Raw genomic sequence first — 15598 nt, 5'->3', positions numbered from 1 at the left:
TTTTATTTTCTTCATTTTTTATTTTCTTCGAATCTATCTGGAGAAACAAAAAGAACAATGACATAGTCCTTATCCTGAAGAATCCTACAGTATAATGAAACCATTTCTGGGGTGACAGCAAGAATAGAGCTACAGGACATGCAATGCTAAACAACCTGGAGGTCAATATGTCACTTAAACTAAAATCCAAGGCATAAAAAAGATGACAGAGAGGGCAGTGGGCAGGTCTTAAGAGTGTTTGTAGTCTTTTTATTAAGACAGTCCAAATTGTTGCTGGTGGGATTGCTAGGGAATACACATCTTCCTCCCGTATTCATTTCACTAGAATACTATGAAGGATAAAATGTATATTCTTTCACTATGCATTGTGTAGATCAGCACACATAAGGACTAGGAAAATGGCCAGGACCGGAACTTGCACAGCAGGGTTTATGAATTAGGTAGACAGTGCAGGAAGCTAACACATCCCACGTCTGCACAAGCCAGTGATTCCAGGCGAACTCCACAATCCTCCAGTCTGCGGGTGGAGGGCGCTAAGCGCTCCTGAGAAGCTAGGCCTTAACATCCTGGAGTGCAGGGAGGAAGCCAGTCAATTTCCACAAGATTCGCTGTCTTGAGTCCGTCCATCCTTGAGAGGGCGCTGGCAACACCCGACCCATCCTTGGAACCTCCAGTGGCCGGCTGCCATGGCAACGGTCACTTCCGGGAAGGCCGCCGCTACCTAGTTGTCATTGGTCGAGAGGCCGCGGCCCGCCGCTGACGTCACTGCGGAGCGCCGGGCGCGAAGGCGCCGGTAAGGCCGGGTATCTTCGGTGGTGGTCGGCGTGATTTGTGGTTGGTTTGTGGAGAGAGAGTCGGGCGGAGGCCCCGGTGTTCACGTCGCGGCGGGAGAGGTGTGGTCTCGGGACGGGTCCCCAGAGCTGTGGATCGGGGTGCGGGAATCCCGCGCCTCCTCCTGCTCTGTTGCCAGGGCCGCCGCTCGGTTGCTAACGACCCTGGAGTCGGCTCCCCGGAGCGCACGGGGCCGACGGGGGACCGGCCTGGGGTTCGGCGGGAGCGGCCGTCCCCGGCCTGGCCTGAGGGTGGCGGGAGCGTCCTTCCCGGTCCCGGCCTGGGGTTCGGCGGGGGCGGCCGTCCCCGGCCTGGCCTGAGGGTGGCAGGCGCTTCCTTCCCGGTCCCGGCCCCGGGTTTGGCCTGCACATCTTGCTGGGTATCTAGGGATGTCTAGGGACAGGCCCCGGGTTTTATTGGATGAGATGGGGTCTTGGGTACATCCGAATCTCCGCAACCTTTGCAGCTCGGATTACAGACATGATTTTCCCCAGCAGGTTGAAATTTGTTTCCGAGAGTTTTCTCCTTTTGGAGATTTCTAATTGTCAGGTGAATTCACGACTCCGATGAAGAGTCATTTATGGAAGTATCCTGTTTATCCTGAATCAGATGAACCTACGGAGTTGAGTCTGTGTCCTCACATAGTTAAAAAGTTGTCCTTTGGAAGTGGAGGGGAACTTGTGTTGTCACAAGGGAAGGTTTTTACACTGTGGAGTTTGACAACAGTTGTATATACTGACAATGAAAATCATACACTATGACGTGCACTAATCAGGAATCAAACATAAAGGAGCAAGCTGGAAACTCAAGATGTTTGTGAAATGTGTATTTCACTCAGGTCAGGAAAGGTGGTGTGAGAGTCTGGCATGGGCATGGAGCTCAGCCTCAGTGTACCAGTAGGCAGTTAGGCATATATCTGGAAATATTTGCGTATTCTTTGTAGAGATACAAATTTAGATTCAGGTTGGATTAAGCAGGAAATCTTGAGAGATTAGCACTTCACTTAGTAGAAATGAGAAAAATGGAAGGAGAGTGAACCAACATTTATTGGGTAAGCAACTTAATGTATAATCATATATTCCCCATAACATCCTTGAGTGGTTGTATTATGTCTCTTTGTCAGTGGATCATGAAGGCAAGGCTGGGGAATGTTAAATCTGCTGAAATTCATCAAACATGTAATTGCCAAAGCTGAGATACAACCCTAGATGTACCCATCATTTGTTCCTCACAACTCTAGGGTTGAGTATTATCAGTGCAGAAGAAGAGGCACGCATAATCCTAGCTGAGTGGCCAGAAAACCGGTTGCAGCCTCAGTTGTACTTCCATTCTGTTTATAGAGCTCATGGTGCATTAGGTAAGAGAGTTCATTATGTCACTGGAAATTCCGACCATGATATATGAACATTAGCATTCAGAGTTTAGGAAATATAGAGGCCAGAGAAGATGGAGAAGGTAGGAGATGTGCCAACCATATACAGTATATTCAGTATACTGAATTTTGTATATGTTGTAACTGAGTATATTTTGACAATTCAAATTTTGACAAATTTTTTACAAATTTTTTTACAATTTTTACAAGTTTTCATTTCTGTGGAAGCTGTAAATTAAAAACAGTGGTCACATGTTCTATTGTGTAATTATACATGAGTGAAACTGCATTTTTCTCTAATTTTTATTTCAGTGTTACTGAAATTATTTTCTCTTTAGTCTTTTCAGGTATTTGGCTCCATATTGGGATTTTTAAAATTTTATGTCAACTATTCTATCTTTATGCTCTGTTAATGTTAGAGATAAACACATTTTGAAATCAAGTTTCCTTTAACTACAGGATTGGAAAGGAAGAAATGCAGAAATCAGATTGCCCTACAGATGTACAGGTGAAAAGCAGAGTAACAGGTACAGAGCTTTGTTATTTTACATGAAGAGGCCAACGTTTTTTGTGAGATGTTCTGTGTTCCATATGGATTTGGGGTGAACTTTTATTGTATTCACCTGGTTTTATTGATGCTCTGCCTTTTCTAGGTAACTTTGATCAAAGGACATCCACCAGTACACAAATAAAACGCAAGACTACAGTTCAGCGAAGCAAATCTTCCTCTTCCACCAGCTCTCCAGAGTGTGTCCGAAAAGTTCATCCTCGACCAAGCGATAAACTCAACCCTAAAACAATTAATCCTGTAAGTACAGAATCCTAATTTGGATTTGTAAATGTGATAGATATTAGCCGGTTACTCTTGAACCATTCTGAATGCTACCCCAGGTTGCTATTCTAAACTAGTTACTGCTTCTGTGTCCATTCAGACTCATTGATGCATAATGTAGAGATATAATAAATTATACAACAGCTTTTTCAATATTTTATACTGTTTGACCTTCTAATATCAGTGAATAGACTTGGATTCTATGGTTACTACATGATATCTATGCTTCAGTACTTGTATAAATGTCAATATTCTGTAAACTTAATTCCACTGGAAAGTCTTACTATAATACTAATCTCCCTTGATCTTTTCAAGGCAACTCGATCAAATTTAGCAAACATGACATGTATGTACATAAATGTGTTAAATTATCTAGAACTTTAACATATGTACATCATAGCACCAAACATTATCTGTCCCAGATAGTGCTAGACAATTTCATCCTTCACAGGGTATTGTGAAAGTGACTGATTGGCTCTGCTGGCAAATGAAATGTATTCATTAATGTTAGCAGATATACATACCAGAAGTGGTTAATCTCTGTACCTTCTCTCTCTGTACTCCGGTATGCACATCACCCCTGTTCTTCATCATGATTACCAAATACACTTCATCACCAGATCAAAACTGGCAAGTAGAGGAAATTAGACAGAATTCTAAATGGTTCAGTAGTATAGAGCATTAAGTTTAGAATTAACCCAATTTACTGTGAGAAAACACATTTGACAGACAAAGTAACATAATACACACAGTTACCAACTCAGTTCATATTCTGAGCAATATGCCACAGTAATAGGAATGATTTATACATTAGTTTATATTTCCTACTAAGAAGCACAGTTCAAAAAATTCCTTCACATATGATACACCCATGGTATCCATGAATATATAGTTCCATGGAGATCACTGTCCAGGAAAATCCTGTGCTCAGGATGCATAGAGCTTAATACTCAAAAGTTACTTGAATTTACCTATGCCATACATAGAGCAGGTCTGCGCATCCATAACTTGAACTGAAGTAAGTTGCATTACTGTCACAAAAGTTACTGCTGCATACACTAATATTTTTGGCCAAAAATTAGGCTATATTTCAGCTTTTTATCTCAAATACTGAGGATGTTTCATTCATTTTTTTTCCTATAACTGTCCAATTTCATTAAAGGTGAAATACTCACATTTTAGGCACATTGCAGGTCCTTTTTGTCTTACGGGGATTACTGCACCTTCTGCATTTTATGTGCACCATTTGCTTTTTATTTTTCACAAAAATAAGGGCAGGGAAACAAAGCAGATAGAAAGACCACTCAAGTCCAACTGACTGACTGAGACCTCTCCATCAACTGAGTGTATAACCTACACGCAGGAATTTAAGTTTTGGGTTTGAAATTTTATTATTATTTTTGACTGTTCTTGGTCAAACTGAGTGCCAAGAATCTGTGATTCATGTGGGCTTACTGTAATGTCAGAAATAACTTGAAAACTTACATAGTCTAAGTATATTCTTAAGCTTTTGCAGGTGATTTAAAAATAGTTACATCTTTAAGCTATTCTGTATTTTCTGATTTAGACAACAGTGCTTCATATAATTATGTTCAAAGTACCATCTGATAAAATGCTTGTGTTCCTAAGCTCTATTTAAATCTCTGATCAGTTATGTTAAAATTGTAATGTGATTGTTTAATTTGTTGTGACTATCTCTTAAATTGCCATTGAAATTAGATATAGAATTAGTCTGTCCTTGAATATACAGAAAAACAAGAAGCTTGTCAAATTATATAATCTAAGACAGTATACTCAAATGCATTTGAGACTTTTGCCTCATATTTGATTTTTATTCCATAGAAGCATTAAGCTAGTTTAGAGAAATAAGAGATTTTTTTTTTTCTTTTTACCACCCACACTATCTCTGTTTGGCTGAAGGCAAGTAGGAGATAAGTTAATGACTAAAACCAGACCATTTTCTTCTTTTCCATTTAGCCAACACCTGAACAGTCAGAGTAAGGTAGAAAGTATCAAGATCTATCCATTTCCATGTTTTCAGCCATGTTCAGGCCCTCTGAAATGAGTTAAAGATACAAAACTGCGCACTGCTTGGTTGTAGTCTTGTTATTCTGGAAGTGTGACCATTTTTCTCATTCCTGCTGAGCAGGAATGCTGCTTATAATACCAGAGTTTTGATTTGACAGGGTGACTGTTTGCCTCTAAATTCAGCAGCAGAGTTAAAATTGATTAGCTATCACAGAGTGGAGGTAATTGTAGTATTTCTATTTCTTATTTCAGTTTGGTGAACAGTCACGAGCTCCTTCTGCATTCGCAGCTATTTATTCTAAGGGAGGTATTCCTTGCAGGTAAAATCAATACAATTTATAACTGACCATATTATTCACAGTAATTGAGCAAAATCAATACAGTATTCAGTGAAAATGGGTTGAAAGTTCTACTAGGTTGAAATAAAGGTGACTTATTTTCTTCACTGTTGGATTGGTATAGATCTCTGGACATTGATGAAGAAAACCATTTTAATCCCAAAATGTACTTACTGAGACCTGTGGTAAATTACCAAATAATTTGAGGAATTGAATGATCCACTTTCTAAAACAATCAATTCAGGCATTCATAAACTTCCTCAAGTTGCAAATTAGAAAATCCTGTCATTGGTGAAGTTGTAAGTACTTAAGCATATTTTTGTCCCTTTTGGGTCAGGTCTTTTAGCCCTGGACTAGTTTTAGTCTGTTTGAAACAATGGGAAATTTTATTCACATTATAAAAAGGATAATTGAAAATTTTCTTACAGCTCCACATTTTTTTTTAAAGTAATGAGACAGCAAAGACCCTAATCCAGGGTCTTGAATCCATTTTCATAGCTCCTGTTGGAGCCCCTTTACCTTCTTGTCCTCAGTTTTCTCCTTAGGTGGCAGGTATGTTGTGTATTTCCTCCTCCTTTTAGTGTTATGTTTCAGTGATCTTTGTGAAAAGCAGTGTTGTTTATAAAACAGTACTGTTTTGTTAATATATTTTCTTTTCTGGATGTTCACCTATTTTGTTGTAATTATGTTTGAAACATATCAGTTAACGGGGTGTTTGTGGCTCACTCCTATCATCCATCCTAGCTACTCAAGAAGCTGAGATCTGAGGATCGTGGTTCAAAGCCAGCCTGGGCAGGAAACTTTGTAAGATTCTTATCTACAATTTTCCATAAAAAAAAAAAAAGAAAAGCCAGAAATGGTGCTGTGGTGTAGCCTTGAGCACAAAAGCTCAGGGATAGTGACTAGACCCTGAGCTCAAGCCCCACAATTGGCACAAAAGAAAAAAAAAATACACTAGTGGGGAAACAGATTCTTAATGAGCAATATCAAATACAGGGCTATTAAACCATTTTGCTCAAAGAGTAGGACTTTGTAGGACAGTAGACGTTGTTTTGTACAATGTCCTTGAATTATCTTTAAAAATTATGATATCTGTATGTTATAAACTAATTCTAATGTGGCTATATACACATATATAGCCACATATATACATATACATATATTCAGATATATACTCTTTGAAGAGTATGTGTATGGTAAGATTCCTAATGAATAATTGTGCTTTTTTGTCTCTCACTGACTTTCGTATTGTAGATTGGTCCATGGTTCAGTAAAGCACAGGTTACAGTGGGACTGCTCTCCTGAAAGTCTTCCATTTGACCCTCTTCTTATTACTTTAGCTGAGGTAAACAAAGAGTTTCACCTGAATGTTCATGGAAATAGTCCTACTTAATATAATAATAAATGTTATAAGTAAATCTCATTATGTACCTTTGAAATAAGAACAAGAGCAATAAGCAGTCATGGTGGTTCATGCCAATATCCTAGTTACTGGGGAATCAGAAATAGGGATATTGAATGTAAGGTCAGCCTGGGCATAGAAGTTTGACAGACACCATCTCACAGCCAGTGGTGGGTTATGGTGGTATGCAATTGTTATCCTAGCTACCAGGGAATCAGCATAATGGCTGAGTGCCTCTTATCCCCAGTGTCAGAGGAACAAGAATGAGGGTCCCAGCCCCAGCCAGCTAAGGCATAAAGTAGGATCCTGCCTTGAAGATCACCAATGCAAAAAGAGGTTGAAGAGGTAGGTAGCACAAGTGGTAGTGTGCTTAGCAGCATGAGGCCCTGAATTCAACATACCCAGTACTGCCAAAGGTGAGCAAAAAGAAAAGCAGAACCAAACAATAGTATTAAACCTTTATACCAGAAAGAAGTAGTTATGGTTGTCATGTATTGATTAGAAATTGATAAACCAATTTTATAAACATTAAGTTAGGCTAACAAGGATTTGTGGATAAAGGATATAGTAATCATAATTTATTATTGGACTTACAAGAAATTTGCATAAGAAGATTATTGTTATTTTTTTACTAATCAGGAGAACAGCAGAATTAAGACAAATGACATCATAATAAGTGTCCTCTTTCTCTACCACCAGCTAATGTGATGGGGAATTAAGGGGAATTGATACTAACTTTTTTTTTTTGGTTGGTCATGGGGCTTGAACCCTGGGCCTGGGTGCTGTTCCTGAGCTTTTCAGTTCAAGGCTAATGCTCTACCACCTGAGCCACAGTGCCACTTCTGGTTTTCTGGTGGTTTATCAGAGATAAGAGTCTCATGGACTTTCCTGCCTGGGTTGGCTTTGAACCGAGATCCCCAGCTCTCAGCCGCCTGAGTAGCTAAGATTGCAGGCATGAGCCACTGGTGCCCTGCCAGTCCTAACTTTTTTTTTTTTCCTTCGGTCAGTCATGGGGCTTGAACTCTGGGCCTGGGCGCTGTCCCTGTGCTCTTCAGCTCAAGGCGAGCGCTCTGCCACTTGAGCCACAGCACCACTTCCAGTTTTCTAGTGCTTTATTGGAGATAAGAGTCTCATGGACTTTCCTTTCCGGGTTGGCTTTGAACCTTGATCCTCAGACCTCAGCCTCTTGAGTAGCTAGGATTACAGGCATGAGCCACCTGCACCCGGCCAGTCTTAACTTCTTAAATGTCCAGTTCCATGTTCTACATGTTCCATGTTTCTAGCATCCTATCATGGAAGGTTTTTCAAATGTTTCCATGATGTAATTTAACAAAAGCATCAGGAACAAGTTTCAGAATCTTAGAAGATATGTACAACCATATCTTCTGTACATTTTATTCCTACCTTTAGCATCACAGAGGAGAAATGCATTATCTAGATAGTTTACATTTAAATTTCTAGTTTCTTGCTCTTTCACTTGAAGCCAAGACTCTGCCAACTTTATCTACAATCCAGCACCACTGTTGTATTAAGAATTAGGCTGAATTAGATAGCATTTTACCTTTCTATTCATTTAATAGAAGAGAAGTAGTTCAGGAAATCCACTATTGAAACCCACTTCAGTTTTTGACTTGAGATTGTCCATCTAGAAGATGGATAGGATATAGGTACACCACAGCATCTGTGTTCCAAAATGGAGCCAGTGGGGCTGGCAGCAGAGTTCTCAACAGCATCGCCATACTAGAAGCTGAATCCTTGATGGCTGCCGGAAGCAAACACTTCGGCCTAAAGGGAGGAATGGTTGAAAATGAGCTTTCTAAGCCTGACTGCGCAGCCTTTTCTGTTTACGGCCTCCCATTGAAGGAGTGTTGGTGTTGCCTTTTTTTTTTTAATCTTTTCATAGTCAGGTTACTTTTTATATCTTGCCACATAGTGTGGGGTTAAGTCAGAAAACTGCTGTCTACTCCTGTAATGCATTTAGAGTGACAGGTACAGTGAGAGATGAAATGCATTTTAGGAATTAATTAAACAAGCTGAAAAATAGCTGTACTGGTTGAGGGTCCACTCTGAAAGACTGGATATACTTGTCTAGTTTAGACTAATTTGCTTTCAGGCAGTGTTCAGCAGTTATACAAAACTATACTCCTTTATCTTTTTTTTTTTTTTTTTTTGGGTCCAGTCGTGGGGCCTGAACTCTGGGCCTGGGCGCTGTCCCTCAGCTCTTCAGCTCAAGGCTAGTGCTCTACCACTTGAGCCACAGCGTCACTTCCGGCTTTTTTCTTTTTGCTTATGTGGTGTTGAGGAATCGAACCCAGGGACTCAGGCATGCAAGGCAAGCGCTCTACCACCAAGCCACCTTTCCAGCCTCTCCTTTATATTTTTATGTACCATTACTTTCCCTTCTTTTTTCTCTTCTTTTTCCTTACTTCCTACTTACCTCTTCTTTCCTTTTCCCAATCCTTTTACTTTTCCTATTGTCTTTCTTCCTCCTGTTCTGAGGATAAAGATTCCTCCTTTATTATGTATATCTTTTTGTTCCACAGTTTCTCAGTGTAATTGAAATCATAATTGCTGGAATTATACATCATGATGAGCAAAACAATAATTAAAGTTTGTATTTTTCACTCAGGCTAATGAGGATTTAGCTTTTCTGTAATTGATACAATAAAATAGCCATGAATCCTAATTTTGCTTTTGTTTTTTTATGTTGTATTTGGCAGGGTCTGAGAGAAACAAAGCATCCATACACCTTTGTGTCCAAGGAGGGTTTTAGAGAGTTACTTTTAGTTAAAGGTGCTTCTGAAAAGGCTGTACCTTTGCTACCTAGACTGATTCCTGTGCTGAAGGCGGCTCTGGTATGTAATTTATCTCACCGCACTTCTTTATCTTAAAATACAGGAGAGAAGTAAAGCTCTAACACCTGCAGAATGCCCCATCACGCACACAGTTACATACAAAATAGCCTTTCCTTGTGAGTTTGATCTACCTGTGGAGCAAGGCCACATACAATTAGAGGCGTCACTAAGCCTCAAGTTTTGTTTTTTTTTTTTTTTGTATGCTTGGTATATTCTAAATAATGCTTTAGTAAGGATGAAAGTTTGAAAATTAGTTTTTTGTTTATGGATGTCCTACAATGAAAGTTAAAAAATTTTTGGTGTTTAGTGATTGTTCTTACTTTAAATGTTTAATTGTCCTTTTCTTCACCCTTTGCTCTTTTTTGTTACCTGTTCTCCCTTCTTGCTACTCCCCCTGCCCGCCCCCCATCCACACAGATCCATTCAGATGATGACGTGTTTGTGAGAGGGTTGAGTGCCCTGGTACAATTAAGTGTTGTCGTTGGTCCTTCTCTTAATGACCATCTGAAACACCTGCTGACAAGCGTAAGTGCTACAGAGAATAGAACATGGTAGAGTGTTTGTTTCTTTGTAATTTAATGTCTTCCAATTGATCATTAAGGTGTCTTGAAAACTCTTACGTTTTTTTAATTGTAAGTGCTTAGAAGAGCAGAATGTAGACTTACAATAAAAAGTAAGCAAAAGTTTAAAGAGTACAAACAATTAACAGTATAGTGTTATACCTGTGTGGATTGGCTTTGAATTATAAGCAGTGCGTATATGCTATCTTACATAACTATGTTTTCAAAGCATACTTTTCTCCATTTTTCATTCTCATTATATTTTAGAGGTACAGCTTTCTATCATAGTGCTCCAAACGTGCTTCCATATAACAAATGGAAAATATGCCAGTTCACAGGAAACTTACTCTAAGTATTATGCTGTATAGTAGATATTGTAATACTTGAAATAATGTAAGTTCATTTTTAAACAAATAGAGCATTGTTGATCATATGTGGATGTTAATGTTACATAAAAGAAGTCTCAAGCCCTTAAATGAAGAATTACTTATAAAGTTTACTTCTGTTTATGATGAGTATTGTTACTTTTTTCCAATCTTTTAATCTCCTTTGCCCAATATTACTTCAAAAGCTTTCCAAGAGACTAATGGATAAGAAGTTCAAGGAGCCCATCACTAGTGCATTACAGAAGCTTGAGCAGCATGGTGGAAATGTAAGTAGAATATGTGGGCTTTGGTGGTTTTGTTTTGTCGTTTTGCTTGTAGTGCTAGAATAAACTGGCCGCATATTTGCATATGTTATCTCATGTCAGCTACATGCAATCCCTGAAGGTGAGTTATTTTTAGTTTTAGAGCTCAGGGCGTCTGTCTGGCTGAGGCCACAGTTTTGAAAAACAGGGCAGGTAAGTAGAAGTGATATAATTTCCCTGTGCTTGCTGTGTGGAATTCTATGTGGAATAGGCTTAGATTTTTCCTAAACTACTTTTTTGTTTTGACCATTGGAAAGTTAAGGGTAAAAATGAAAGGATTTGTTCAGAGCACTCACTGGTATACATTTCTTCCCCTTCATTTTTATTTTATGTTCTTATCCATTGTTTTGGCAATACTGGGGTTTGACCTCTGGGCTTCATGTTTGCTAGGCAAGTACCCTACCACTTGAGCCGCACTCTGAAACACTTCCGCTCATTATTCTAACTTTTCAAGGTGCAGGAATGTGATATTTTATTACTATTGAGAGAAGTTTTCAGACTCATAGTTTTGCCAATATTTTCATAATCCATGGAGATTATTTTATCAGATGATAGAAGTGCATGTCATTTTTCTTAACGTTACAGGACTTAGGTGGTTTTCGTTGTTGTTGTTGTTGTCAGTTGTGGGGCTTGAACTCAGGGCCTGGGCACTGACCCTGAGATATTTTCCTAAGGTTAGTCCTCTACCACTTTGAGCCACAGCACCACTTACGGTTTTCTGGTGTTTAATTGGAGATAACAGTCTCCTGCCCCTACTGGCATGGAACCGCCATCCTCAGATCTCAGCCTCCTGAATAGTAGGATGATAGATGTGAGCCACTGGCACCTAGCAGAACTTAGTTTTATTTTAGATATTTTCTGAAAGAATTGGTTGCAATCAAGTTGGTATGATTGTATACAGCTTTAAAATGGGTTTGGCTAAATTATATAAACTACCTACTTTCAATAATTTTTTTCAATAATTTCTGTGCTTTCCATGGTATACTTAGAATAAAAAATAAATAAATCCCTAAGACTGCTACACAACAAACTTCTTTGTGGGTTTTATGTCCTAGACAAAGAATCAGTATTCACAAAATATTTGCAATGTGCCCACCCAGCCCTATCTGTCTTTGCCTTTAGCAGAGGGGTGAATGGCTTGCTGGCAAATGTACTTTACTGTTTTAAGAATTGGAATGCAAAAAGGTATCTGCCCTTTTCCTTCCCTGAGAAGTGATGATAGCTTCTTAATGAGCCTGCCCTCCCCAGACAGTTTTTTCATCTTCCTGTGATATTTTATGGATGTCCGTATGTTGTTGGCAAGGGAGAGGAATGAGTTGACATGTAATAAATTTTAGAAAGAACACTCTAAGATTGGGAGTGAATACAGGGAGTGTGCTTGCCCAGTCCAGTACGTGAATAGAGTAAGTTCTTCTGGATTGCCACATAGTCCTACTAGCTTTGAATGGTGCTTAAGAAAGTGTTTCTTTTTTAAATTCCTATTTTAAGTATTATCTGTTTTCTTCAGACTTATTTTCTCTCTTGATTATGTTTCACGAAATATATCTGTAATGATATCATTGCAATAGACTTTCAAAAATTGAAATTACATATTGAAAACTTTCTGTTGGCTTAATTATTATGCTGCTTCCTTTTGTTATTTTGTATTCCTTCAGGAGTTCAATAAATACTATTCTTTCTAAGAACTTCAAAAGGACATATCAGTTTTTTTAAACATTAGTAATGAGACTCTTTTTTTTTTTTGCGGGGGGGGGCGGGGCTGGGGGTGTTGTGGGGCCTGAACTCTGGGCCAGGGTGCTGTCCCTCAGTTCTTCAGCTCAAGGCTAGCACTCTTCCACTTGAGCCACAGCGCCACTTCTGGCTTTTTCTGCTTATGTGGTGCTGAGGAATCGAATCCAGGGCCTCATGCATGCAAGGCAAGTGCTCTACCACTGAGCCACCTTCCCTGACCAATGAGACTCATTTCTTATGGCTCCCATATAATATGATAATGTGAAGTCTTAATGAAAATATCTATTACTGAGTCACTTTCTCATTACTCAGTTTTACCTACCTTAAATTGAAATCTGTTCATTCTTAGCCTGATTTAATTTTTTTTCTAAGAAATACGATCATTTGTCTTCAGAAGGGCAAAAATTTATACAAATCCCAATTTTTACTTTTTATTGAATGTATAAGCACTTTTAGCATATTTTGCTCAACACTTTTTAGTCATTAAACTCAGTCTTTTTTTTTTTTTGTCAGTCATGGGGCTTGAACTCTGGGCCCGGGTGCTGTCCCTCAGCTCTTCAGCTCAAGGAAAGCACTCTACCACTTGAGCCACAGTGCCACTTCCAGTTTTCTGAGTGGTTTATTGGAGATAAGAGTCTCTCAGACTTTCTTGCCAGGGCTGACTTTGATCTGTGATCCTCACATCTCAGCCTCCTAAGTAACTAAGATTACAGGCATGAGCCACCAGCTTCAATTAACCTTTTTAAAAATTATTTTAGTAGTTGTATAAAGTAGTTTCAATTCATCATGTCAACTTATCTATTCTTGACAATCTTCTGAGATAGCTTTTGCTGATACCTTCCTTGAAAGATCAAGGAATGAGATGGGAAAGTTGGTCCAGGTTTAACAGAAAAGAGGGTAAGAAAAGCTAAATTTAAAGTTGGGTCTGGTTTCTACTTTTCTAAATGCTCAAGAATGTTTATCTGTATTTTTTCTTAAAGTTCTATTTATCCTATAAATTTGTTCTTATTTTTTATTTGTTTTGAATTGAGTTTTAACTATTGGGGTATATTACAAGTGTAATAAATACAGACTAGGTTAATTTTAAATAGTACTAATGATGCTATATTTTTTTTTCCTGTTGACAGGCAAGCCTTCTAATCATCAAATCCAAAATTCCAACTTACTGCTCTATATGCTGTTGACAAAGGGAAACCACAAGAGTTGTCCTGCTTCTTTCTTGCAAGTGTCACACACTGAACCACATGTACACATGGACCATTTATTCAGTTCAGCTTATTCTTTTATAGATCACATCCACAATTCACTAGCTGTTCGATCAGGGGGAGTGTTCGTAGTCCAGCCGAATCATAGTAAATGTTGTCAACAAAAACAGACAGGTAATAATGGAAAGCTATTAAAAGAATTCTATAATATAGTACAACTTTGTAGGTCTTTTTTCTTGGTTAGATCATAGTATGAAAAACCATTATTGAATTTATATGATCAGATGTATTTATTTTCTAGTACATTTTTATTTAAAACATTTCTTTGCCAATTTTTTGTAGCTGTGTATTTATTTTTATCGATTGTTCTTTTGGCTATTTTTTGCTTTTTGTATTATTTTTTAGAGCTAGAGAAATTTAAAATAGTTTTTTTCTAAATATGCATTTTATAATGTAGAATGGTTGGAAGGATTTCATTCCAGAGAATTCTACTTTAGGAAGTTTGTTTTTAATATTCGAATTCTATTGTAACTATGTTGTTTTTTACAACTTGTTAAAATTGCCTAAACTTTAGGTGTTAGTTGAATTTCATAGCCTGAAAATATTGATATACATACAAAGATACTCAAAAATTAAAATACTTATATGCATTCAATGGTTTTGTTGTTCTGGCTTGTATTTAACAATGATTTGCTCTTTAAAAGTTTTTTTTGGGGGGGGTTGGGAAGGTAGCTCAGTGGTAGAGTGCTTGCCTTGCATGCCTGAGGCCCTGGGTTCGATTCCTCAGCACCACATAAACAAAAAGAAAAAAGCCGGAAGTGGCGCTGTGGCTCAAGTGGTAGAGCGCTAGCCTTGAGCTGAAGAGCTGAGGGACAGCACCCAGGCCCAGAGTTCAGGCCCCATGACTGGACCAAAATAAATAAAAGTGTTGTTTTTTTTTCTGCATGTGGGGCCTGAACTGTGGGCCTGGACGCTGTCCCTCAGCTCTTCAGCTCAAGGCTAGAGCTCTGCCACTTGAGCCACAGTGCCACTTCCAGCTTTTTCTGCTTATGTGGTGCTGAGGAATCGAACCCAGGGCCTCAGGCATGCAAGGCAAGCACTCTGCCACTGAGCCACCTTCCCAGCCCTCTTTAAAAGTTTTCAAATTATAATTTATAGATAAAATTCAGAAGTTTTGACATAGTTGGAATGGACTGTATACCTGTAAGAGGAGAGTAGAAAAAGAAAAATGGGAAAAATGAGTAAGAGGTTGGAACTGGCACAAAATCTTTCAGCGATTTGTGTGGTTGCACCACCTTCACACAGCGTGATACTTCAGAGAGAGCAGAGACAGCAATCCCATAGTCCACAGTGTGATACTTCAGAGAGCGCAGAGACAGCAATCCCGTAGTCCAGAACCGCCGAGAGCACCCTTTCCTTCTTTGCTCTTTCTCTGCAACACCAGGATTGACTTTGTTTGAAATTCTTGTTTCAGAGTCTCACTGTTGTTAAGTGAGAGAACACAGATAGTTTCTGAGGGGTTGCAGAGCTGAAAGACCTATCTTCCTGCAGACATTTGCCTTGGGCTTTCTGGAACTCATTTCCTTATGTCTAGCTCCTGTCACATTCTCAGGTCACACCAGGTATGTGAGTTACCTGTGCACTGGCTTTGCTTTATAATTCACTTTGTGTGTGTGTGTGTGTGTGTTTTCCCTAAGAAAAACAATGTAGTAATCCTAAATCAAGTTAGAAAAAAAAAGTCCTAGAATGTAGACAG

General features: G+C 38.8%; 1 protein-coding gene across 3 annotated transcripts; it reads left to right on the top strand.

Annotated features, from left to right (window-relative positions):
- Positions 1 to 740: 740 nt before the first annotated feature.
- Pacrgl (parkin coregulated like) lies at positions 741 to 14463 on the top strand. Of its 3 annotated transcripts, none has more exons than XM_070012406.1 (9): positions 741 to 793; positions 2663 to 2730; positions 2857 to 3011; positions 5316 to 5383; positions 6656 to 6746; positions 9524 to 9658; positions 10076 to 10183; positions 10790 to 10870; positions 13765 to 14463. In XM_070012406.1, the coding sequence occupies exons 2-9, from the start codon at positions 2679 to 2681 to the stop codon at positions 13819 to 13821; spliced, it is 747 nt and encodes a 248-aa protein (XP_069868507.1). In that variant the 5' UTR covers positions 741 to 793; positions 2663 to 2678; the 3' UTR covers positions 13822 to 14463. The 3 variants fall into 3 exon arrangements, with proteins under 3 accessions (XP_069868507.1, XP_069868506.1, XP_069868508.1); XM_070012405.1 differs by lacking the exon at positions 741 to 793 and adding an exon at positions 804 to 893; XM_070012407.1 differs by lacking the exon at positions 741 to 793 and adding an exon at positions 2000 to 2188.
- The last annotated feature ends 1135 nt before the right edge of the window (positions 14464 to 15598 follow it).

This window comes from Dipodomys merriami, unplaced genomic scaffold, assembly GCF_024711535.1.
Source record: "Dipodomys merriami isolate MVZ:Mamm:240054 unplaced genomic scaffold, mDipMer1.0.p SCAF_9, whole genome shotgun sequence".
NCBI lineage: Eukaryota > Metazoa > Chordata > Mammalia > Rodentia > Heteromyidae > Dipodomys > Dipodomys merriami.
This window is presented reverse-complemented; position numbering and strand designations above follow the sequence as displayed.